Here is a 25,809-nt window from a genome sequence, read left to right as displayed (position 1 = left end):
AGTAAACAGGACCCTTAGATTTTGAGCCCTCCAGGGAAATACCCAGTGTACCTGAATGTAACTCACCTGAAAAAGGTGTGACCAAAATCCAAACAAATAAATATTCTGTAAATATGTGTATCTCTTACATAATGCAAATTTTACAGGTAGGTGTACAGATAGGCAAAATCTGGTGCGAGTCCAGGCATGTATTTTTGCTGTTACACTAGTATCCCTTAAAGGAAAGAAGGCACCTACGTTCCTTTATAGAATGTTCTCTTACCAGGCACCTATTTATAGACTGTTATAGAATTACCCTCCCAAGGAATGCCTCTTCTCAGTTTGAGTAAAGTTATGCACAAATGTTTATGTGCATATGATAAAAGCTATTTTATAGGCAAATATTTCTGCACATAACATACTGCATTATGTGCTAGAATGGTTTTAAAAATTGCCTTCTTGGTGCTTAGCTGTTTTTCCCTGCTCTTGGATTCAAAATCAAACAGAATCTACCCCGATGAGTATATAATAGATGTAAACTGCTTTGGTTGTATCACAGAAAGGTGGTATACCAAATCCATGACCCTTTATACCAGCACTGCAGCTACACAGGATTTTCATCCCAATTTTATTTCCTCCTCTTTAGTATTCAACCATCATAACAACATAGTTAATGTATAACAGTCAGATCCAGAAAATCAACCAAGGTCTTCTGCATGGGAATGAGCAAGGCTGCCACTGTACAAACCAGGGGCGTAGCCAGCCTTCCGTGGGAGAGGGGTCCAGAGCCCGGGGGGAGGGGGCACATTTTAGCCCTCCCCCCGGCGCCGCCCCCCCACCGCCGACATTGCCGCCCCCCCCCTCCCGCCGCGAACCCGCCGCCGCTGCAGCCTACCTTTACTTTTGCTGGCGGGGGATCCCACTCCCCGCCAGCCGACGTCTTCTTCTTAGTCGCTTCCTGCTCTTCAATTTGTTTGCTGACGTCCTGCACGTTGTACGTGCAGGACGTCAGACTCAGAGAACAGAACTGGGCAACACAATAATAATGGGGGACACAATAATAATGGGGGATTTCAATTACCCGCATATAGACTGGGTTAATGTAACATCTGTACACGCAAGGGACATAAGATTTCTTGATGAAATCAAGGACAGCTTCATGGAACAGCTAGTTCAGGAGCCGACAAGAGAAGGAAAAATACTAGACTTAGTCCTTAGTGGTGCTCATGATCTAGTGCATGGGGGTAACGATACGAGGGCCGCTTGATAACAGTGATCATAATATGATCGGTTTTGATATTGGCATTGAAGGAAGTGAAACTAGGAAATCAAGTACGCTAGCGTTTAACTATAGAAAAGGTGATTACGACAAAATGAGAAAAATGGTGAAAAAAAGACTGAAAGGAGCAGCTCGCAGAGTAAAAAACTTGCATCAGGCGTGGATGCTGTTTAAAAACACCATCCTGGAGGTTCAGGACAAATATATTCCACGTATTAGAAAAAAGGGAAAAAAGACTAAACGTCAGCCGGCGTGGCTAAACAGTAAGATAAAGGAAATCATTAGAGCCAAAAAACAATCCTTCAGAAAGTGGAGAAGAGAACCAACTGAAAGTAACAGGATAGATCATAAGGAATGCCAAGCCAAATGCAAAGCGGAGATAAGGAGGGCAAAAAAGGACTTTGAGAAGAAATTAGCGTTGGAAGCAAAAATACATAGTAAAAATTTTTTTAGATACATTAAAAGCAGGAAACCGGCCAAAGAGTCAGTTGGGCCGCTGGACGAAAATGGTGTTAAAGGGGCGATCAAGGAGGACAAAGCCGTAGCGGAGAAATTAAATGAATTCTTTGCTTCGGTCTTCACCGAGGAGGATTTGGGGGGGACACCGGTGCCGGAAAGAATATTTGAAGCGGGGGAGTCGGAGAAACTAAACAAATTCTCTGTAACCTTGGAGGATGTAATGGGTCAGTTCAGCAAGCTGAAGAGTAGTAAATCACCGGGACCTGATGGTATTCATCCCAGAGTATTAATAGAACTAAAAAATGAACTTGCGGAGCTACTGTTAGAAATATGCAATCTGTCCCTAAAATCGAGTGTAATACCGGAAGACTGGAGGGTAGCCAATGTTACTCCGATTTTTAAGAAAGGTTCCAGAGGAGATCCGGGAAATTATAGACCGGTGAGTCTGACGTCGGTGCCGGGCAAGATGGTGGAGGCTATTATTAAGAATAAAATTGCAGAGCATATACAAAAACATGGACTGATGAGACAAAGTCAGCACGGATTTAGTGAAGGGAAGTCTTGCCTCACCAATCTAATGCATTTTTTTGAGGGGGTAAGCAAACATGTGGACAATGGGGAGCCGGTTGATATTGTATATCTGGATTTTCAGAAGGCGTTTGACAAAGTGCCGCACGAAAGACTCCTGAAGAAATTGCAGAGTCATGGAATCGGAGGTAGGGTATTATTATGGATTAAGAACTGGTTGAAAGATAGGAAGCAGAGAGTAGGATTGCGTGGCCAATATTCTCAGTGGAGGAGGGTAGTTAGTGGGGTCCCGCAGGGGTCTGTGCTGGGTCCGTTGCTTTTTAATGTATTTATAAATGACCTAGAGATGGGAATAACTAGTGAGGTAATTAAATTCGCCGATGACACAAAATTATTCAGGGTCGTCAAGTCGCAGGAGGAATGTGAACGATTACAGGAGGACCTTGCGAGACTGGGAGAATGGGCGTGCAAGTGGCAGATGAAGTTCAATGTTGACAAGTGCAAAGTGATGCATGTGGGTAAGAGGAACCCGAATTATAGCTACGTCTTGCAAGGTTCCGCGTTAGGAGTTACGGATCAAGAAAGGGATCTGGGTGTCGTCGTCGATGATACGCTGAAACCTTCTGCTCAGTGTGCTGCTGCGGCTAGGAAAGCGAATAGAATGTTGGGTGTTATTAGGAAGGGTATGGAGTCCAGGTGTGCGGATGTTATAATGCCGTTGTATCGCTCCATGGTGCGACCGCACCTGGAGTATTGTGTTCAGTACTGGTCTCCGTATCTCAAAAAAGATATAGTAGAATTGGAAAAGGTACAGCGAAGGGCGACGAAAATGATAGTGGGGATGGGACGACTTTCCTATGAAGAGAGGCTGAGAAGGCTAGGGCTTTTCAGCTTGGAGAAGAGACGGCTGAGGGGAGATATGATAGAAGTGTATAAAATAATGAGTGGAATGGATCGGGTGGATGTGAAGCGACTGTTCACGCTATCCAAAAATACTAGGACTAGAGGGCATGAGTTGAAGCTACAGTGTGGTAAATTTAAAACGAATCGGAGAAAATTTTTCTTCACCCAACGTGTAATTAGACTCTGGAATTCATTGCCGGAGAACGTGGTACGGGCGGTTAGCTTGACGGAGTTTAAAAAGGGGTTAGATAGATTCCTAAAGGACAAGTCCATAGACCGCTATTAAATGGACTGGAAAAATTCCTCATTTTTAGGTATAACTTGTCTGGAATGTTTTTACGTTTGGGGAGCGTGCCAGGTGCCCTTGACCTGGATTGGCCACTGTCGGTGACAGGATGCTGGGCTAGATGGACCTTTGGTCTTTCCCAGTATGGCACTACTTATGTACTTATGTACTTATGTACGTACAATTACGTGCAGGACGTCAGCAAACAAATTGAAGAGCAGGAAGGACTGAGAAGACGTCAGCTGGCGGGGAGTGGGATCCCCCGCCAGCAAAAGTAAAGGTAGGCGGCGGCGGGTTCGCCGGGAGGGGGGTCCTGGGGTGAATCTGCGGGGGCCCCGGCCCCCTCAGGCCCCACGTAGCTACGCCACTGGTACAAACAGATTGTTATATGTAGGATATTTTTGTCTCAAATTAAAAAAATAACGGCCATAGCAATGTTCACAGCCTTATACATCCTCCCAACCAATCTGTACAAAAAGTACCTCAAACAGGAGCTCTACTGAACTTTGCTACCCAGAAGGGAATACAATAAGCTGCTAGACCTTGAAATGGGGGTAGGGGAGACGGAATGCACAGGCTAACAGATAAAGAGGGTCATGTAAAGATTAAAAAAAAAAAGGACCTATGTACCAGTTTTCTATTCTGTCTCTTTAGTAGTCACCACCGTCCTCACATTAAGACTTTCTTAGCTTTACTTGGGCCACCTGATGACATCTAATCTTTTAATCTCTCTGCTCCAAATAGATATTGAGATACATAACAAGGAAGGAAAAAAAAAGGTCAAATTTGATGTTTGAATATTTTTCAGTGCACATATTGTGATTTCCAGTGCTGTCAAAAATTGCTATGAAAATAGATTGCATCTCTTTGATTTTTCTCTATGAAAACCTAGTGCTATTAAACACCTCTGCTGTCTTTCCAAATAAGGAATAAAGCCAGGCAGTATATAGATGAGTAAAGACATGACACTAAAGCTTTAAATTCATTGCCTTTGGACATACTGTATTAATGGAAAGGGCTTTTCAACTACCCAGAGCAGATAAACCATGAATTCTAATGCTGCAGACAAGGAAGGAAAATTCAACATTCATTTATTTATACAATGGCAACTAGGATTCAAAATGGCAAGGCCTATAACATTTTAAATTAAAACCTTGTTTAGCATGTGTTTCATCTGTGTAAACTTTCAGCCAAAGAATGGTTATTAACCATTTCATGGTGTCTATTTCAGTTAATTAAAATAAACTTGCAAAATGTCTGGTAAATTGAGGTTAATTGACCATATAAATTTTAAAATAAAATTTTCTTACAAGAAGTTGAATATATACATTTAAGAATAAATGGTTTTATATTTTAAATCCTAAATTACATAGAAATGCCTTCTTTAACTATGACTAAACACCCTTACAAGTGTTCTTGTTACAAACACAAACCAGTATTGTTTTTCTGTGATCAGGTTACAGTAGCTCCAGAATATAAGAACCTGAATCCCCCATACAGCTGATCAATTACAGCTGTTAATTGTGGAACAGGAGACTGGCTCATATCTGCCTCTTACTTAGTTGGTTAATGGTTTACTTCCAGCCTCTAAAAGGACTATAGCAGCTCTCAGAAGACCATGATGAACCCATTTCTATGTCTGCCTTTCACATTGCCTATCTTGTTCTGGCTTGTCATTCGCCACACAATGCAAATTTGAGTGAACTCACATCTGCCACTGATCGACCCAACTCGTGAGCAATCTTTTCCCATCGACCTGGGGTCCCTCCTGGGAACTTAACCATACTTCTTGTCAGCAGACTAAGGTCCTCTTCTGTCCATCCAGGTGCCTGCAAAACATCACAAATTATTATCTTAGTGTAAAAACAATAATGCTGTATTAAAATCGTATAGTTTACACAATAAATCTTTAAATTCAATACTTGAAACTTCACATTTATTGAGAAGGGTTCTTATTTTTCATTTTGTGATAGCAAACTGCTACATAGCTAACTGAAGGTAAGAAGCTGTTAGAAAGAGATGTTAAAATATAATTTGTTAACCCATATAGATGCAATATGAGGCGCAAACATATAGTGAATCAATTCATTGGAGATTTTTGCCATTAGCCCAAAAGGCAAGAATAGTCATGAAAATCTAAAAAACAAAATCTATAATTTAACCATAAAATGTGTATACCTTGAAAAAATGGGCAACATAATATATCCCCAACTGTTAATACCACAAGATCTACCCACATACAAGTACCTATAAACAAACAATCCAAGCCCCATATAAATCAAACTGTAGTCCTAGGAACCTGAAGCAATATATTGCTTTGTCTGTTCCTTTTCTGAATAATGTGGAAGAAGGAATTAAAAAGTTGCTTTGATAATACACTTGTGCTGGTAACAGAAAAAAACAATCTAGGTAAAATAAAATGCTTTTGTTATTATTTAAAAAGGACTTTAACATTATTTAACATGCAGCCATATCTACTATACCATCAGGCGGTAAATAAAAAGTATAATAATCACTACAGATTTTCCATTTAAGCGAAATTTTTTTTAAAGATAAATACCTCACCTAATCATCATTTCCGATAATGAACAGGCATGCATCAAGCAGTTTGCATTACAGAGTCATCAGCACAGAACAACAGTCAGGGGTGAGTGACCCCAGAGACCATCTCCACAGCTACTGCAAAGCTTCTCTCTGACACTAATCCTCCCTGTCATTCTCCCACTGTGTTCTAACCATACTGACATCCGCCTGCCGTACTGCAAGCTTAACAGGGCCCTTCCTGACTTCGTCTACTGTCTCCTCTAATCAATGGTTCAAGCGTGCTCTTTTCACCATGTCCAAATGGCAGCTTCACTCATAATCAAAGTGCACTGCCCCTGTTAAAGGGCTTCCCGAAAGGCTGTATCATTTGCATTCATTTGCAAAGCAAACTACTTTTATTCACTTTGTTCTGCTATCAAGAATGTTCCGTGAAGCAGATAAATTGGCATAAATACAACCTGCCACTTAAGAGTCAGTAAATAATAGCCAGAGAATTTTATCAATCTTTCTATTTTGCATCCAAGTATATTCTTTGTTCACCAGATCCTGAAAACCTGAAATGCGTTCATAATTATGGAGCTGATTTCAATATAAATATCTCCTGTGAAAAAAATGACCTAAAATTGTGATGTCTAAAACAGAAAAGAAATCCCCGTTTTTGATAAAGGTAGAGCTCTAACTGTATGTAGGTTTCAATTAAAAACATTTTTGAAATGTCTAGTCCTTTGGATGCTTGAGTTAAATTCTTTGAAATGCTAATAATCAACTTCTTAAATGTTAATTCACACAGTCAAAATATGGGAAAATACACTAAGGGTCTTATTCTATAAAGGTTATGCTCCTAAATTTACGCTCATAGATTTAGGAGCTTTATGCTCCAAAGTGTATGCTTAAATCTATGAGCGTAATAGGCCCTTCAGTAGAAGCATAAATTTAGAAGCATAGATTACACTCGTAATTTAGGCACGTATATTTAAGAGCGTAAATTTAAGAGCATAATCTTTACAGAATAATGCCCTAAGAATCCTGTTTACTAAGCCGCGCTATACGCGAGCTAGCGTTCTTAGCACAAGCTAAAAATTAGTGTGTGCTAATGCTAGAGACACCCATAGGAATATATGGTTGTCTCTAGCATTTTGCATGCACTAAAAACGCTAGTGCACCTTAGTAAACAAGAACTTAAGTGTGCATTTTCTTTTTATAGTTAAAATTTACCATTACAATGCAGATATACTTCTACAATTCCATAATTTAGCAAAACATCCAAAGCAGTTTATTTATTTATTTTAAACACTTTAAATCTGCCTATCCACTAAACAGTTTCCATAAAAACACATATTAAAATACAAAATAAAAATAACAAAAACAAATTTTCATTAACATACATAATAAAGTGCTGCCTTCACAAACTCTCCAACCCTATACTGCCCATCAGAAAAAATGTTTATACAAAAAGCTGTGTTTTTAACATTTTCTTAAATTGCTAAGTACTAGTACTTAAACGCAACTGGCCAGGCAAAGCATTTCACATAAGCGTTCCTGCAGTTGAAAAGGCTGATGCTCAAGTAGTAGCATAATGTACAGAAGACACCAGGGGAGAGATTCTATATACGGCACCTAAAAAACTGGTGCTGAAATCTGTGCCAACTAAATGTATTCTATAATTGGTGTCTAGATTTAGGCGATGATCATAGAATACACTTAGTTTATATTTCAGCGCCTAAATCTACGTGCATCCATTTACACCAACAAAAATGTGGGGTAAATCCCAACACGTAGCTTTAGGTGCACTGGGCTCTATTCTATAACTAGGCGTGTAAATTTTGGAACGTCCATTTCCCCGCCCATTTCACCTGCGAGTGTTAGAAGTTCAGCGCACATCATTACAGAATACACTTAGCAAGTTGTGCGCCTAAAATCTAAAGGGTGCCAATTAGTGCTCATTATTGTTTGTTAAGTGCTGTTATCAGCGCTCATTAGTTTGTTAAGCTTGTTAAGTTACGCGTATTCTTATAGAATCCATGCCGATTCTGGCGCCAATCTCTAGGCGCACTATATAGAATCCAGGGGCAAATGCAAATCCAAACGTTTAAAGAATTCAGATCTTAAAGAACACCTTACCAAAATACCAAGGCATTTTATCATGAACCACTTGGTAAATAAGAGCTAAAACTTTTTACTGCACTCTATATTCCACAGGCAACCAGTGAAGTTGTTTCAACACTCGTGTTACATGTTCAAATTTGGAGATACCAGCAACCAATCTAGCAGCTGCATTCTGTACTATTTGTAATACTTTATGCCTATACTCTAACATCCAAATAAAGGGAATTGCAGTAATCAATTTTTGACAAAACCATCGCCTGAATAACACTCCTAAAATCAACTGGGCATAACTACTACTACTACTTAGCATTTCTATAGCGCTGCCAGGGTTACGCAGCGCTGTACAAGTTTAGACAAGGGGAAGGACAGTCCCTGCTCAAGCGAGCTTACAATCTAAAGGTAATAAGCTATGTAGTCATAACACAGGTTTTAAATGAAACAGCATCCATATTTGATGAAAGACTGACCAAACCACATGCACATTTTGATCTTTCATCGTAAGTTGAGAATCAAAATCCCACCCAACTGCTTTATCTCCGTCTACACTAGTACATCAATTTCACTCAAATAGCTAAGGGCCAACAATTATCCCTCACTCTTCCTGAAATGATATATCACAGACCAACTTTCTAAACAAGTACATACATAGTTAAGAATCACACAGTGCAGACGTAAAGAGGGATGAACTTACAGCACCTGAGAACAAAAAAAAAATAAACTTATATCCTGCATTTATGAACCATAGATGTACAAACTAATTGTTTTGCTAGTAAGTGTGTGTTAATGTGAAATATCAAAAAGGGAACCGATTGAAATAAAAATGTAAAATTACAAATTTTGACTTAGAAATTGTATATATTCATATCCATCTAACTAAATAAATCTATTTATATATATATATATATATATATATATATATATATATATGTATGTAATATGCTTGAAAAGGCTAAGACCTGAAGTATGATTCTTAGTGTGTGTGTATATATATATATATATATATATATATATATATATATATATATATATATATATATATATATATATATGTAAGCAGCATATAAAAACTACTAACATACAAAGCTTATTTATTCATTTTTGAAACTATATTAACTGGCAGAACGTGCCTAGCATTTTTCTCTTTTGTAATGCAGAAAATTCTTAAATGATATAGCTGTGAATTTGCAATTCCTCAGCAGTAGTTAATTGTATCTTTAGATGCAACATAGCTTACTGTGATCCAGAAACCACAGAAGCCAGGAGGGTGGCCCTGGTGTGAATGTATTCTCCCTGCTCTAATCTGGAGCCAACTGTAGCTGTGAGAGTCAAATGAATGCACAAGCATACTGCTTTGCCACTTATAACCATGTGCATCCAATATTACTGAAACACTGGGCCAAAAATTCATCTCCGCAGTTAAGTAATGGAAGATACCACATGGTGAGGAAACAGCTGTTGTGACTGCACAAGCATTTAGATTTTGTCTGTTAAGTCCTGTTCTGAATTAACTCTCTATATACAATACAAAGGTATAACAAAGGTATTACAAATTTTAAATTAACCATTTAATATGAAAATACAAGCCACCCCCTTACAAATGTAGATAAAAAAATTCTTGCATGTGCAAATGATTGTTCTTTAAAGATGCAGATTACCGCATAATGCTGGCAATTTCAAGGCTTAACTGTACAAAAACACTCATCTACCATTAAAATGCTTTATTCTGTACTGCTAAGTTACATTCCCCTTTATCCCTTCAATACCTCATAGAACATTAAATTTAAAGTGAAAATAGTATTCATGAAAACTAAACAAATTATACAAAATGTACTATAGTTAGAACTGCCTCGCTTTACAGAAAGACAAACCTACACTTCTCATTCCTTTTTTTTTTTTACACTTGACTTAAGACATATACAAATAGCTTCTTAAATGTTGAAAATAGTTTAAACAATAAGAGGAAAAATCTAAGCAATATCTTACACTATCAGTCCCATTTTAGAAAGAATGTAGAAACTGGAACTGAAATGCCCAGGTTGGAAGCTATGTATTTCTGGTAGTATTTTAGAACAAAATCAGCCAACGTAGAGCCTGCTCTCAAATACATACAGGAATGCATGTACACGTACCAGCTATGTGTGGTGGATTTTACATACGTCAACGTCTAAAACATCAGAGGCAATTCGACAATATGCATGTTTAATTGTCGGCACTTACATAGCATGTTAGTATTTCAGAACCCAGATGTGTTAAGTGCAGATATTTAGATGTATATGTCTGCCATTTTGAAAACTTACATGTCTACAAGCTCCCAAGCCGCAGAAACAAAAGGGGTTCGAAGTTTCCACAAAAGTCCAACAAAAAAGAAAAAAGTATTTCAAATTGAATCTGTTGGTACGAGGTAGTACACTTTATTCTATTCAGAGACGACATTTCATGTGCTCCATTGTCAATCAGTATATATTTTGTGCATCCACTGATCGACCCCTGATGAAGGCTTTTTTAAAAGCCGAAACACGGACCGTGTAGGGTCCCTAATAAAGCTTTCCTGGAGCATCTCACCCCTTGTCTCGGATTGATCTCTTGAAGTTGTGTTTTTCCACTTTTTTCTTTTTTACAAGCTCCCAAGAACAGGGATCGCAGACATTCAGCACTACCAATTTTAGGGGGAAAAACTGCAGAGCTAAGGGAGTAACCTCCTCTAACCTCTCCTGTACAGTGCTGCCCATAACCAGTCTTTTTGGAACACTGGTATGTACCTAGGAGAAGCTGTAAATCCCAACACTGATCATTGTGATCAAAGACGTAACATCCCCTTCTGTCCTGTGGAATACAAGTATATATTTTTGTCTTGTCTTAGTCCCCCCAATTGATGCCCCCTTGCTCTATGCATGTAGCTCAAATTTACAAATTTAAATCTCAGTTTTGTAAAATTAGGCTTTCCACATTTATTGGGATGTGTGTTTAAATGTTGATATTTACACATGTAAATCACAAATGGGACTTCTAATGAAAGGGCCTGTATGCGTCAAAGTAAAAAAAAAAAAAAGAAAAAAAAAAAAAGAAAAAAAAAAAAAAAGAGTGCTACTTTCCCAAAAGGATTTTACGAATTTGCATTCAATAACTGAGCCCAAAAGAAATGAATACCAAAGCAATGAAAGGAGACGAATAATCTACATACTGTATATAAATCATATCATCCTGTCCTTTAGCAAACCTGTTGTATTCACATGGTATTAAAAAAAAGTGAGAAGAACATGAACTTTTCTAAATTCAATTCAATAGATGAGGCTGTTTTCTGAAACAAGTTCCATTTGCTTTAATATATGCAGCCTTCTAAGAGCCTCCCTCCATACTATTATCTGGAAGTAAAGCTTATATAAACACAACACAATGGAGAAGAATGCCTGGCTATATAAGGAGGAAGCTCAAGACATAATTGAGAGGCTGTGTTGTTCATGGCTCTTTAAAGTGATACATACAGGTTATGAGGTGGTTTTCCCTATTTAAGTGGCTAGCGGTTTGCCAGGACTGTCCTTCATATTGTCCCTTAAAAGCGGTTGTAGACTGTCTCACCACCAGAAGCCAATATTTTTATGCACCCTTATAAAACCATGTCCCCTTTATCCAAACAATAATAAGTCAGGTCAGCCCCTTTAGTACAAAGTGCAATAAACCCTTTCTTCTATAAAGCTATGTGAACTTAATAAGGGGAAAAAAATTCATTCTTCTATAAAGCTATGTGAACTTAATAAGGGGGAAAAATTCATTCTTCTATAAGAAAAATTTGGATTTACCCACAGGGGTTAAAAATCTAAGAGGAAGTTACTCATCCGTTCTAATTTTACAAATTACATTTTGTTCTTTATCATAGATGTAAACAGACGGCAAAGAAGTACATAAAGGTTGCCATACTGGGAGAGACTGAAGATCCATCAAGCCCAGCATCCTGTTTTCAACAGTGGCCAATCCAGGTCACACGTACCTGGCAAGATCACAAAACAGTTCAATACATTTTATGCTGCTTATCCTAGAAATAAGCAGTGAATTGTCCCCAAGTCCATCTTAATAATGACTTAGTTATTTATTTGTTGCATTGGTATCCCACATTTTCCCACCTATTTGCAGGCTCAATGTGGCTTACATGGTACGGTGAGGTGATCGTCTTTCCGGTATGACAAATACAGAGTGATATTATGGTATAATAAAGTGCACGTGTGACAGACACATAAGGGAATGGAAAGGAGGAAGCATTAAGTTATGTCCAGTTCGAGTATTAGTATCGTTGTGTTGCAGGATTTAGGTATTTACATTGGATCGTTAGGGTATGCTTTTTTGAACAAGATAGTCTTTAGTGATTTCTGGAAGTTTGGTAGGTCATACGTTGTTTTCACTGTAATTGGTAGTGCGTTCCAAAGTTGTGTGCTTATACAGGAGAAGCTGGATGCATAGGTTGATTTGTATTTGAGTCCTTTGCAGCTTGGGTGGTGAAGGTTTAGGTATGAGCTTGTTGATCTTCTTGTGTTTCTGGTTGGTAGGTCTATGAGGTTAAACATGTATCCCGGGGCTTCGCCGTAGATGATTTTATGAACCAGAGTGTAGATTTTGAACGTAATACACTCTTTGATTGGGAGCCAATGCAGTTTTTCTCGTAGGGGTCTGGCGCTTTCAAATTTCGTTGTCCAAATACGAGCCTGGCTGCAGTGTTTTGAGCAGTTTGGAGTTTCTTTATGATTATTTCTTTGCATCCCGCATAGATTCCATTACAGTAGTCTAGGTGGCTCAGTACCATTGATTGTACCAAGTTGCGAAATATTTCCCTTGGGAAGAAAGGTTTTACTCGTTTGAGTTTCCACATTGAGTGGAACATTTTGTTTGTTACAGATTTCGCTTGGTTTTCTAGCATGAGGTTTCGGTCTATTGTGACTCCAAGAATTTTCAGGCTGTCTGACACAGGAAGGGTGTAGTCTGGGGTGATTATGTTAGTGGGCTTGTATGTGTATTGGGATGAGAGGATGAGACAGTGTGTTTTTTCTGCGTTGAGTTTTAGTTGAAATGCATTCGCCCATGAGATCATGATGTTAAAGCGGAGTTTGATTTCATTGTTGATTTCTGTTAGATCATGTTTGTAGGGGATGTATATCGTCCGCGTAAATGTACGGGTTCAGGCCTTGGGTGGATAAGGACTTAGCTAGTGGGGTCATCATTAGGTTGAAAAGGATCGGTGATAGTAGTGATCCTTGGGGTACTCCACAGTCTGGTTTCCATGGTGGTGATATGTTCGAATTTGATTTCACTTGATATGTTCTAGTAGTTAGAAAACCCTTAATCCAACTAAGTACATTTCCACCGATTCCGAAGTATTAAGTACATAAGTATATAAGCATCGCCATGCTGGGACAGACCAAGGGTCCATCGAGCCCAGCACCCTGTCACCGACAGTGGCAAAAAGAACAAGCAATTTATCCCGCCCATCCTAGAAATACTGTATTCCCTCGCCCATTCAATAACATTCTATGGCTTTTTCCTCCAGGAAGCTGTCCAACCCTTTTTTGAAGTCCACTAAGTTAACCGCCTTAACCACCTTTTCCGGCAGCAAATTCCAGAGTTTAACTACGCGTCGAGTGAAGAAAAACGTCCTCCGATTCGCTTTAAATTTACCACACTGCAACTTCATCGCATGCCCCCTTGTCCGAGTATTTTTGGAAAGCGTAAACAGACGCTCCACATCGACCCGTTCCATTCCACTCATTTATCTTATAGACCTCTATCATATTTCCCCTCAGCTGCCTCTTCTCCAAGCTGAAGAGCCCCAGCCTCTTCAGCCTATCCTGATAGGAAAGCCGTCCCATCCCCTGTATCATCTTTGTCGCCCTTCTCTGCACCTTTTCCAATTCCACTTTGTCTTTTTTGAGGTGCGGCGATCAGAATTGAACACAACACTCGAGGTGCGGCAGAATAATAATATCCTTATTTTTGTTTTCCATCCCTTTCCTAATGATACTCAACATTCTATTTGCTTTCCTAGCCGCAGCAGCACATTGAGCAGAAGTTTTCAACTTATCATTTTTTTTTTTTGTTCAATCATTTTTATTAATTTTTAAATAACAAAAAGAAAGGAAATTAAGTACCAGAGACTTAATAATAGTTTAACAAGTTTGATTATGTACACTGACTTGTAGAAGAATTATAGACATTGTTTACATCAACTCTAGGATCCCTGATTCTGTTTCATTACAGGTATTGTATATCTATAGGAATAAGCATATTACTAAATGTTAGAGGTGGAGATAAGAAATTATATATATATATGTAATTAGTACCCATTTATATTTGCATAGATTATAATAATTAATATTAACGACGACACCTAGATCCCTTTCTCGGCCCGTGACACCCAACGCTGAACCTTGCATGATGTAGTTATAGTTTGGGTTCATCTTTCCCACATGCATCACTTTGCACTTGTTCACATTAAACGTCATCTGCCATTTAGACGCCCAATCTCCCAGTCTCGTAAGGTCCTCTTGTAGTTTTTCCACAATCTTCCCGCGATTTGACTACTTTGAATAACTTTGTGTCGACAAATTTATTTACCTCACTAGTTACCCCCATCTCTAGGTCATTTATGAATATGTTAAAAAGCAGAGGTCCCAGCACCGATCCCTGAGGGACCCCGGTAACTACCCTTCTCCATTGCGAATATTGACCTTTTAGTCCTACTCTTTGTTTCCTATCTTTCAACCAGTTTTTAATCCACAGTAAGACACTACCTCCGATCCCATGTCCCTCTAATTTCCTCTGTAGTCTTTCATGAGGGACCTTATCAAACGCCTTCTGAAAATCTAGATACACAATATCAACCGGCTCACCTTTGTCCACATGTTTGTTTACCCCTTTAAAGAAATGCAGCGATTGTTGAGGCAAGACTTCCCTTCACTAAATCCATGTTGACTTTGTCTCATTAATCCATGCTTTTGAATGTGCTCTGTAATTTTGTTTTTGATTATAGTCTCTACCATTTTGCCCGGCACCGACATCAGACTCACCGGTCTATAATTTCCCGGGTCTCCTCTGGAACCTTTTTAAAAAAATTGGCATTACATTGGCCACCCTCCAATCTTCCGGTACCACGCTCGATTTTAAGGATAAATTACAAATCAATAACAGTAGCTCCGCCTGCTCATTGGTGTGGGTTGGGCCTCTATGGGTTTCAGTGTGCTCTCTGTGTTTCAGGGTGCTGCCTGGGTCTAGGGAGTGTGACATCATCAGGGAGGGCCTTGATAAGGAAGTGGTGTTCTTTCCTTCAGAGCCTTTGCAACGGTTGTGTTTGCTTTAAGTAGGGTGGTGCAGTGTGCACTTCTGACTTTGTGTCTAGTTTCCCTGCTTGCTTTTGCTAAGGTCCAGGTTAGTGTTAGTGCAGTGTGCACTGGTGTCTGTGTGTTTAGCTTTCCTGCTTTTCCCTTGTGGTTCCCCTGCTTTTCCCTCTTGGTTTTGGAAGCACTGCGTTGTGTCTGGCTTGCTAGAGTAGGGCTTAGGAAGCACCTTGTTAGTTTTGTATCTAGCTTGCCAGAGTAGTGCTTAGGAAGCACCTTGTTAGTTTTGTGTCTAGCTTGCTAGGGTAGTGCTTAGGAAGCACCTTGTTAGTTTTGTGTCTAGCTTGCTAGGGTAGTGCTTAGGAAGCACCTTGTTAGTTTTGTGTCTAGCTTGCTAGGGTAGTGCTTAGGAAGCACCTTGCTAGTTTTGTATCTAGCTTGCTAGAGTAGTGCTTAGGAAGCTTGTTAGTTTTGTGTTTAGCTTGTTAGTATAGGGCTTAGTAAGTCCTTTTGTTAGTGTAGGCCTAGGAGTGCCCTGGTTAGTCCAGTTCCTTGGAGCACTGCTGTCTGTTTCCAGTCCTGGTCCTTGTGTCATCCGGTATCCGGTAAGTCCTGCCAGCCACTCGAACCCAAGGGCTCAACCCTTGGGGGGGGGGGGGGGGAAGTGGCCAAGTGCAGGTGAAGTTGTACGGACCAGTCCAGTGTGTTCCGGTCCAGTGTGTGTTCCAGTCTGGTGCGCTCCAGTCCAGTGTGTTCCGGTCCGATGTGTGTTCCAGTCCTGTGTCCTGCCTGTCTCTCCTCACTCGTAACTCCATCCAAGTCAATTCTGCTTCTTTCGCCTTCTTTTTATGTACCGAATACGAGATAATATATCCCCTCAAGACTGCCTTTGCCGCTTCCCAAAAAAGTACCGGGTCACTTCTATAACTGTCCTTATTGAACTCCACATATTCTCCCCTTCTTGCCTGTATGAACAGAAGAAATTTGGGATCATAATATAACTCTCTGGGGAATTTCCAACAAAAACCTGCCCCCTCTTCTCTACTCCAGTCTATAGCGACCCAGATCATGGCATGATCAGACACTTTGGTGGCACCTATCTCTGCTTGCATTAGTCGAGATGAGTTACTTTTTGACACCAATAGGTAATCTATGTGCGATTGCGTGCCATGTGCTCGGGATAAATGAGTAAAGTCTAGATCATTAGGGTGCAGCAGACGCCATGAGTCCACTAACTCCAATGCTGAGCACAACCAAGGTACTCCTCTAGAGTAGTTCACCGGACACACCCATGTGGGCCCAGTACTATCAGGGGATCTGCTACCAAATTAAAGTCTCCCCCTATTATCACTGGAGTCTGTTCAAAGGCATGTATATATTTAAGAATTTCCTGAAAGAAACATTTATCATACTGATTTGGCGCATACAGGTTTACCAGCAGTAACGGTTTATTTTTCAGAGTAATGTGTTGAATTATATACCGACCTTTGGGGTCTACCACTCCACTATTCAGCACATATTGCGTCCCTTTTCGGAATATAACAACCCCCGCCCTCTTATTTTGTGTAGGACTATCCACCATCCATCCTACCCACCACCTACATAATTTCTGATGTTCAGCCGTATTTAAATGTGTTTCTTACAACAGAACTATTTGCGCTTTTTGTCTATTCAATACCTGCAGGATCATAGCGCGTTTAATCGGTGAAGAAATGCCTCCTACATTCCACGATATTATTTTAACCATAGTGTCTCTCCATTCTGCTCATTCGATTTTTTCTTAGCTAAGCATGCATTCTCAGCGGAAGGAGTGTCCCAGCTCACCCCTCCCTTCGTTTCCATAAAAGTCAGCCAACTCCTCCCCCAACTCCCACTAAGGTCACCTTGCCCGCCCGCTTGGAATGCCTCCCCCCCCTCCCCTATCCCTCCCCAACCTCCCCTGCCCTCCCTTATCTACCATACCCCTACCTCCTCCCAATATCCCCATTGAGCTCCTATTCGAGCTCGTCACGTTTAGGCACCCCACTACCTCCCACATGATTACCAACAAGATAGTTACTAAAGTGAAGTAATATAGCTCTGCCCTCATTTCCCTTATGTTGTTATCAATAATACATATCACCGATCTCCTTTCACTGTTACATTTATATTCCATATCAAGAAAACAAATAAAAAAAAAAAAAAAAAAAAAAAACACACTTTAGGCTGATAAAGAAACACATAGGTATACATCCCCCTCTATATTCAGCCCTACATTCTAACAGCCAAGCAAGCCATACTACTAATTAAAGTCCCCCCCAGAATATCTGCCTTCGCTTAATAAGTTCTTATAACTGCTAATACTTCAACATTAACTTAACAGCGTTGCTCCGAATAGAGCGGAACACTATATTATAACCTCCCACCCTTCAAGCTTAAGCATCAACATAACATCCTGGCCAGCAACCATTCATTAACTCTGATTAATGGCTGAGCATCCCGACACATTATCCGGGTGGGCAATAAAATCTTTTAACAGCTCAACCATTCTCATCCGGTCCATCATCCCAGCTCGCTAGTCAGTTATTTTAATGGTTACCACCGCGTTACCTCTCTGCCTCTCGTTTCCACGACAGTCCATTTGAGAACCCAGCCTTTCAGCTAGTCCCCTCAAGTTGGTACTTTAGGTGGTTAAATTGTTCAATAGCGTTTAATAACTGAGTCCAGCTATTACGGTTAATCTCTAACAAAGCCCAGGCAATCCCAGTACCTTATCCGTCTCTTCCCTCCTTCATGGATCGGTTAGTAGCCCAGCTTGCCCGCTAGCCTCTCACTCCGCGTCTCTAGGTGGCAAAGTCTGAATAAAGTCTTTAGCAGTTTCCACCGTCTCCAAAGTCTTCTCTGTGCCATCTTGGAAAACTTTTAGTTTTGTTGGATATATCAACGCAAATTTTAGTTTCCGTTCATAAAGCTCAGTGCAAATGGGCACGAAAGCTTGTCTCGCAGCCACCACTTTCTGAAAGCACAGAATTCTCTTGCCTTCATGTTGCAGCTGTTGTCCGTATCGAATCGCTCTCAAAATTGCTTGGTTTTGTCCATAATGTAAGATTCTCATAATCACAGCTCTCGGTCGATCCCCTGCTGTTCTTCTCGGGTCTATCCGATGCGCTCTCTCGATCCTCAAGGGCCCTTGTACATTGTTGAGTTGTAGCGCCTTTGGGAGCCAGTGCTCCAAGTAATTCACAAAGTCAGGATCTTTAAGATGTTCGGGAAGACCAAGAGGGGCATAATCAAACGCGAATGTCCATCTCCATGGGCGTCTATGTCTGAGAACGGGTACGTGAAGGGGCGGGACAGACTGTATTTTCGAAAAAAATGGGCGCTCATCTTTTTTTTTTTTTTTTTTTTTTTTAGATAATACGGTTTGTGCCCAGCAAATGCATCAGATTTGAGCAGATTTGAGCTGTGCGGTTTTGTTTTTCAGCGATAATGGAAACCGAAGGCGCCCAGCTCAAAAACAAACAAATCCAAGGCATTTGGTCTTGGGAGGGGCCAGGATTCGTAGTGCACTGGTTCCTCTCGCATACCAGGACACCAACCGGGCACTCTAAGGGGCACTTGTAACAATTAAAAAAAAAGTTAAATACCTCCCAAGTCCATAGCTCCCATCCCTTGGGTGCTGAGCCCCTCAAATCCCCCCCCCCCCAAAACCCACTGCCCACAACTCTACACCATTACCATAGCACTTATGGCTGAAGGGGGGCACCTACATGTGGGTACAGTGGGTTTTGGGGGCGAGTTGGAGGGCTCCCATTTACCTCCACAAGAGTAACAGGTGGGGGGGGGGGATGGGCCTGGGTCCACCTGGGTGAAGTCCACTGCACCCACTAACAACTGCTCCAGGGACCTGCATACTGCTGTGATGGACCTGGGTATGGCATTTGAGGCTGGCATACAGGCTGGAAAAAAAAAGTTCTTAAAGTTCTTTTTTTTTTTGTGGGAGGGGGTTAGTGACCACTGGGGGAGCCAGGGGTGGTCATCCGGTCACTTAGGGCACTTTTTTTGGGACTTGTTCGTGAAAAAAAAAGGTCCAGAAAGTGTGACCCAAATTTGCGCTAAAAACGCCTTTTTTTTTTTGATTATCGGCCGAAGGCGCCCATCTCTCCTCGGCCAATAAACACGCCCCAGTCCCGCCTTCACCACGCCTCTGACATGCCTCCGTCAACTTTGCCCGTTTCCACGACAGATTGCAGTTGAAGACGCCCAAAATTGGCTTTCGGTTATACCGATTTGGGCGCCTTTGCGAGATGGGTGCCCATCTCCCGATTTGGGTCGAAATATGGGCACCCATCACTTTCGAAAATAAGGCTGCAATTAGTCTTAAATTGTTACGTCGCGATCTATTCTCCAGATCGTCTATTTTCTGTTCCAACTCAATCACTTTTTTGTGCATTGCCCCTATTGGCCCCGCGGCCTCCGTCATACGATCCTCAGTATCACTTATCCTCTGCTGCATATGATCTAAATCCAGGTGAAATCCATCTAGTCTTTCATGCGCTGCTTCTTCTCTATCAAACAGAGCCTGTAGTTTTTTGTCCATAGCGGCCTCCACTGCAGCTGTAACTTCTGCTGTGATTTCAGCCGTCCATGCCGAGCATACCGAGGTACATTGCTGACCTGAAGCGTCCGCCATTTTGGATTCAGCCCCCTTGCTCTTCTCCTCCTATTTTTTTTTGCGTTTTCGTTACCATTTTATAGTGCTCTGGCACTTCAAGTTCTTTTCCTCTCTCTGACACCCTTCACTAGTATTTCTCAGTTCTCCTCTGTCGAAAACACTTCACTTTAGATTTGTTTAGCGAGGTTAATGAGTAGGAAGTGTAGCAGCTCCGCTTTTCAGCGACTCATCTCCTTCATGGCACCACGTGACCCGGAAGATGATATTTTAAAATATCCACACCAGTTGTAAAACTTTTGACCTTTGCAGCTGCTTTTAGTATTTTCCTAATCATTTCTCTCATTTTAACATACCTACTTTTTGAAAGTTAAGCACTAGCGCAGTAGTTTTCCTTAATGTCCTTAAAATTTGATCATGTTATGATCTTTATTGCCAGGTAGCACCAACACTTCTACCTTTTGCACCAAGTCCTGTGTTCTACTACAAACTAGGTCTAATCCAGCTCACCTAGTTATCAGTTCCTGGACTAGTTGCATCTAGAAGGGACTGTTGAAAGCATTTTTCCCTAGAACCAACATATAGAGTAAAGGTTCCGAGTAACCTGTTCTGAAGGTGTTCTGACAGATGAGAACATCTCTCTGGGAAAGTGAACAATATTTTGCTCGGTGCTTTGATGACTTAGGATAGAAAAGAATTTGTAGGCTGATAGATAAAAACAGTTTGAATTGCAAACCTTATTAATTTGTTTAAAAAGCCTAAAAATCTATAGTTTAAAACTTAACTGTTCCAAGATTGTAAATTATCCCTGTCAACTTCTAAGCAACTTGTAGAAACAAACAAAAAGCACAATTTGAAATATCTGTATACAAATGCTAGAAGCCTAAAACAATAAGATTGGGGGGGGGGGGGGGGGGGGAAGAGAGAGAGAGAGAGAGAGAGTGTACAGTAATAAATGAATAGGTAGATGTAACAGTCATCTCAGGGACTTGGTAGAAGGAGGACAACTAATGAAACTCTTACCTGGGTACAAATTACATCACATTGATAGGGTGGATCAGATTGGAGGGAGGGGGTGGTGCCATACGTTAAAGAGAATTTGAGTTTAACAGGCCTTTGGCATAAGTTTGCTGTCTTGATTGCTGGTCATCTGTTAGTCTGGCCCCTTCCTGTCCTTCCCTGACCGTTGCTCTTCCCTTCATATATTTGTATTAGTCTTTCTTGGAGCGAATACTGAACTCTTTCCTATCATGAATTTGTAGTTCCTTTCACAACTTTGTGTTATTGGTTTTACTCTGTAAACTGCTTGGATCTGCCAGTTAGGCAAGACAGTATAAGTCTAAATAAACAATCAGGATGCAGAGAGCATTGTAGAATCCTTATGGATAGAAATTCCATGTTTGAAGGGAAAGAATACTGGTAGGGCTATACTAATGTCTGCCAAGCCAGATTGAACAGATGATGAAATGTTAACAGAAATTAAAGAAGCTAGCAGATTTGGCAACAGTATAATAGGTGATTTGAATTATCGATTCAGTCTTGGGAAAAATCCTTTTATGGCACAGAGAAAAAAAGACCTCAGCAAACAGATGCTCATAAACCAAACATGTGTTCAGTACACAAAGGGCAAGGGTACATTCAATCATGAAAGAAAAAACGGCACTTCCAAAATGAAAACTAGAACTTAAATATTCAAAAACCATTATAGAAAACTAAACTGCAGAAATCTACACTTTTCCCAATCAGATTAAAAAAAAAAAAAACAGTTTGCTTAGGTCCTCATATTAAATTATCAAATTTCAAATATGTTCCCAGTTCCAAAAACATTTGTTACCAATTATGACAATGTACATAAGAATGTGCCATACTGGGTCAGACCAATGGTCCATCTAGCCCAGTATCCTGCTTCAAGCACTGGCCAATTATCTGGCAGAAACCCAATTAGTAGCACCATTCCATGCTACCAATACCAGGGCAAGCAGTGGCTTCCCCCATGTCCATCTCAATAACAGACTATGGACATTTCCTCCAGGAATCTGTCCAAACCTTTTTTTTTTTTTTTTTTTTTTAATATATCAATTTTTTATTGATAACACTTGAACACAATACATCAAATAATTCGAACAATACATAAGAGATGTCATCAAGCTTATAGGTTTTCCTCCCTCTTCCCCCCCTCTCCATCCCCACCCTCAACTCTTTCCCTCTACCGGTTCTATTAACAGTTCAATATCCTGCTTCTCACAACAGTCCAAACCTTTTTTAAACCCAGATACACTAACCACTGTTACTATATCCTCTTGCAACGAGCTCCAGAGCTTAACTATTCTTTGAGTAAAAAAAAATATTTCTTCCTATTTGTTTTAAAAGTATTTCCATGCAATTTCATTGAGTGTGCCCTGGTTGTACTTTTTGAATGAGTGAAAAATTGATTCACCTCCACCCGCTCCACACCATTCAGGATTTTGTAGACCTCAACCATATCCACTCATCAGCAGTCTCTTTTCCCAGCTGAAGAGATGTTATGCTACTTAGCCCAGTAATAAGCAGATTTTCCCAAGCCCATCTTAACAATGGCTTATGGACTTTTCTTTTAGGAATTTGTCCAAACCTTTTTCAAGCACTGCTAAACTGCTTTTGCTACATACTATGGCAACAAATTCCAGCGTTTAATTGTACTTTGAGTGAAGCAATAGTTTCTCCAATTTGATTTAAATTTACTGCTTAGTAGCTTCATTGCATGCCCCCTAATCCTTGTATTTTTGTAAACAGTAAACCAGCGATTCACGACTACCTGTTCCACTCCACTCAGTATTTTATAGACCCTATATCTCCCCCTCAGCTGTCTCTTCTCCAAGCTGAATAGCCCCAGTCTCTTCAGCCCTTCCTCATAGGGAAGTTTTCATCACCCTTCTCTATACCTTTTCTAATTCCACTATCAGGGGAATTTTCGAAAGAGAAGGGCGCCCATCTTCCGACACAAATTGGGAGATGGGCGTCCTTCTCTCAGGGTCGCCCAAATCAGCATAATCGAAAACCGATTTTGGGCATCCTCAACTGCAGTCTGTAACGGGGATGACCAAAGTTCACGGGGGCGTGTCGGAGGCGTAGCGAAGGCAGGATTGGGGCATGCTTAACACAGGGGCATCCTCGGTGGATAATGGAAAAAAGAAGGGCGTCCCTGACAAGCATTTGGTCGACTTTACTTGGTCCATTTGTTTTCATGACCAAGCCTCAAAAAGGTGCCCAAAGTGACCAGATGATCAGCGGAGGGAATCGGGAATGACCTCCCCTTATTCCCCCAGTGGTCACCAACCCTCTCCCACCCTAAAAAAAAAAATTATTTTTTTTTTCGTCAGCCTCAAATGCCATACCCAGCTCCATCACAGCAGTACGCAGGTCCCTGGAGCAGTTTTAGTGGGTGCAGTGCACTTCAGGCAGGCGGACCCAGGCCCATCCCCCCTCTACCTGTTACACTTGTGCTGGTAAATGTGAGCCCTTCAAAACCCACCCAAAACCCACTGTACCCACATGTAGGCTTCACCCCTTAGGGCTATGGTAGTGTACAGTTTTGGGGAGTGGGTTTTGGTGGGAGGGAGTTGGGGGCTCAGCACCGAAGGTAAGGGAGCTATGCACCTGGGAGCAACTTGTGAAGTTCACTGCAGTGCCCCCTAGGGTGCCCGGTTGGTGTCCTGCAATGTGAGGGGGACCAGTGCACTACGAATGCTGGCTCCTCCCACGACTAAATGCCTTGGATATGGTCGTTTTTGAGATGGGCATCCTCGGTTTCCATTATGAAGGCATTATAACATTCTCAGTTTTGGAACATTCTATTTGCTTTCCTAGCCACCGCTGGATACCGATGAGAGTTTCAATATATCAGCAACGATGACACCTAAATCCTTTTCCTGGGTGACAACTCCTAATGTGGAACCTTGCATCATGTAACTATAGTTTGAGTTCCTCTTCCCTACATGCAACACTGTGCTTGCTCACATTAAATGTCATCTGCCATTTGGATGTCCAGTCTCCTAGTCTTATGAGCTTCTTTTGCAATTTTTCACAATTCTCCTGTGATTTAACAACTTTGAATAACTGTGTTATCAGCAAATTTAATTACCTCACTAGTTATTCCCATTTTCAGAACATTTATAAATAAGTGAAAAAGCAGTGGTGGTCCCAGCACAAGACCGCTGGAAGCCCACTATTTACCCTTCTCCATAGAGAATATTAACCATTTAACCCTACTCTGTTTTCTATCTTTTAATCAGTTCTTAAATCCATAATAGGACACTGTATCCTATCCCAAGACTTTCAAGAATCATTCATCATTCTTACTGTACACCGCCTTGAATGAATTCCTTCAAAAAGGCGGTAAATAAATCCTAATAAATAAATAAATAAATAAATTAGGTACTTTGACAAATGCCTTCTGAAAATTGAAATACACAACATCTACTGGCTCACCTTTACCTACATGTTTATTCACCCCTTCAAAAAAAAAAAAAAGTAGCAGATTGGTGAGGCAATATTTCCCTTGGCTAAAACCATGTTGGCTTGGTCCCATTAATCCAAGTTTATGTATACTCTCAGGAATTTTAACTTTTTTTTTTTTTTTTTAAATAAGATGTTAGATTTATTGGTCTATACTTTATGTCACCTCTGGAACACTTTTTATATATGGTATTATATTGGCCACACTCCAATCTTCCGGCACCATGCTTCATTTTAAAGATAAATTACTTATTACTAATAATTGCTCTGCAAGTTCATTTTTTAAAGTTCCATCAGTACTCTGCGATGTATACCATTTGATTCAGGTGATTTGCTACTCTTTAGTGTGTCAAATTGACCCATTACATCTTCCAAGTTTAGAGTTAGTTTTAGATTATATTCTGTTTGCTGGATTCTCTTCTAGGTTCTAGTTTACTATTTTTTTTCCACAAACACAAAAAATAGGAAAAAGTAAATCAGGCACCTAAATGATTGATTTTTTCCCCATTTGGCTGTTGGTTTTTGATTTACTGTATGTGTTTATAGTCTATTCAAATGATTTTTTTTTTTGTTGATTACGTATATTTTATTATTGATGCATATTATTATTTTGATGTATTTTACTACATTTGTTTAAAACATTTACCTGTCCTTGGCCCAAAATGCTTTCCAAAAGTCCCTGAATGGCCTAATACCACCGAGACTAAGCTCCACTGGACTTGTTTCATAGAAATGTACCCTGAGATGACACAAATTGTTGATGCTACGAGGCCCAATATTCTCAGTGTTGTAAATGGACATATGTCTGCTAGACCTGACTGAATTAGATCCTTGACAGCGGATATTAATTCAGTTTGCCTGCTGGTAGAGAGAAAGGTTTTTGCTCGAGTCATATCTAATAAAGCCCCTATTAACTCTAACTGAAGTGATGAATAAGTTGGACTTCAGGTGATATATAATGTAACTCAGCAACTCTTAGCACTCAAAAGCTGACATGCATTGTCTTAGTTCAATTTGCTAAAAGGTATGCTTTTGATTTTTAGAGAGCAATGACATTATAGACCCTCACCCATTTGGTTTCAGAAGAGAACATGATACTGAGACCCTTTTGACTAGATCAAGTGTTGACTTGTTTTGATCAGGGTAGATTTTTTGTTAGTTTCATTAGACATTTCAGCTGCAATTGACACAATTAATCATTAGATCTTTCTTTGTTGGTCAAGACCTATTGGCCTGAGCGATTGGGTGTTATGCTAGTTTCACT

The 25,809-nt window shown here is 40.4% G+C and overlaps 1 protein-coding gene across 1 annotated transcript in view; it reads right to left on the bottom strand.

Moving 5' to 3' along the window:
- DNAJC1 (DnaJ heat shock protein family (Hsp40) member C1) overlaps window positions 1-25,809 on the bottom strand; it is a 329,370-nt gene that overhangs the window by 19,122 nt on the left and 284,439 nt on the right. The window contains exon 9 of the mRNA XM_030199432.1: window positions 5,144-5,263. Coding sequence (XP_030055292.1) covers window positions 5,144-5,263 — 120 coding nt within the window. The remainder of the gene's footprint in view (window positions 1-5,143; window positions 5,264-25,809) is intronic.

Source organism: Microcaecilia unicolor, chromosome 1 (assembly GCF_901765095.1).
Source record: "Microcaecilia unicolor chromosome 1, aMicUni1.1, whole genome shotgun sequence".
Lineage (NCBI taxonomy): Eukaryota > Metazoa > Chordata > Amphibia > Gymnophiona > Siphonopidae > Microcaecilia > Microcaecilia unicolor.
This window is presented reverse-complemented; position numbering and strand designations above follow the sequence as displayed.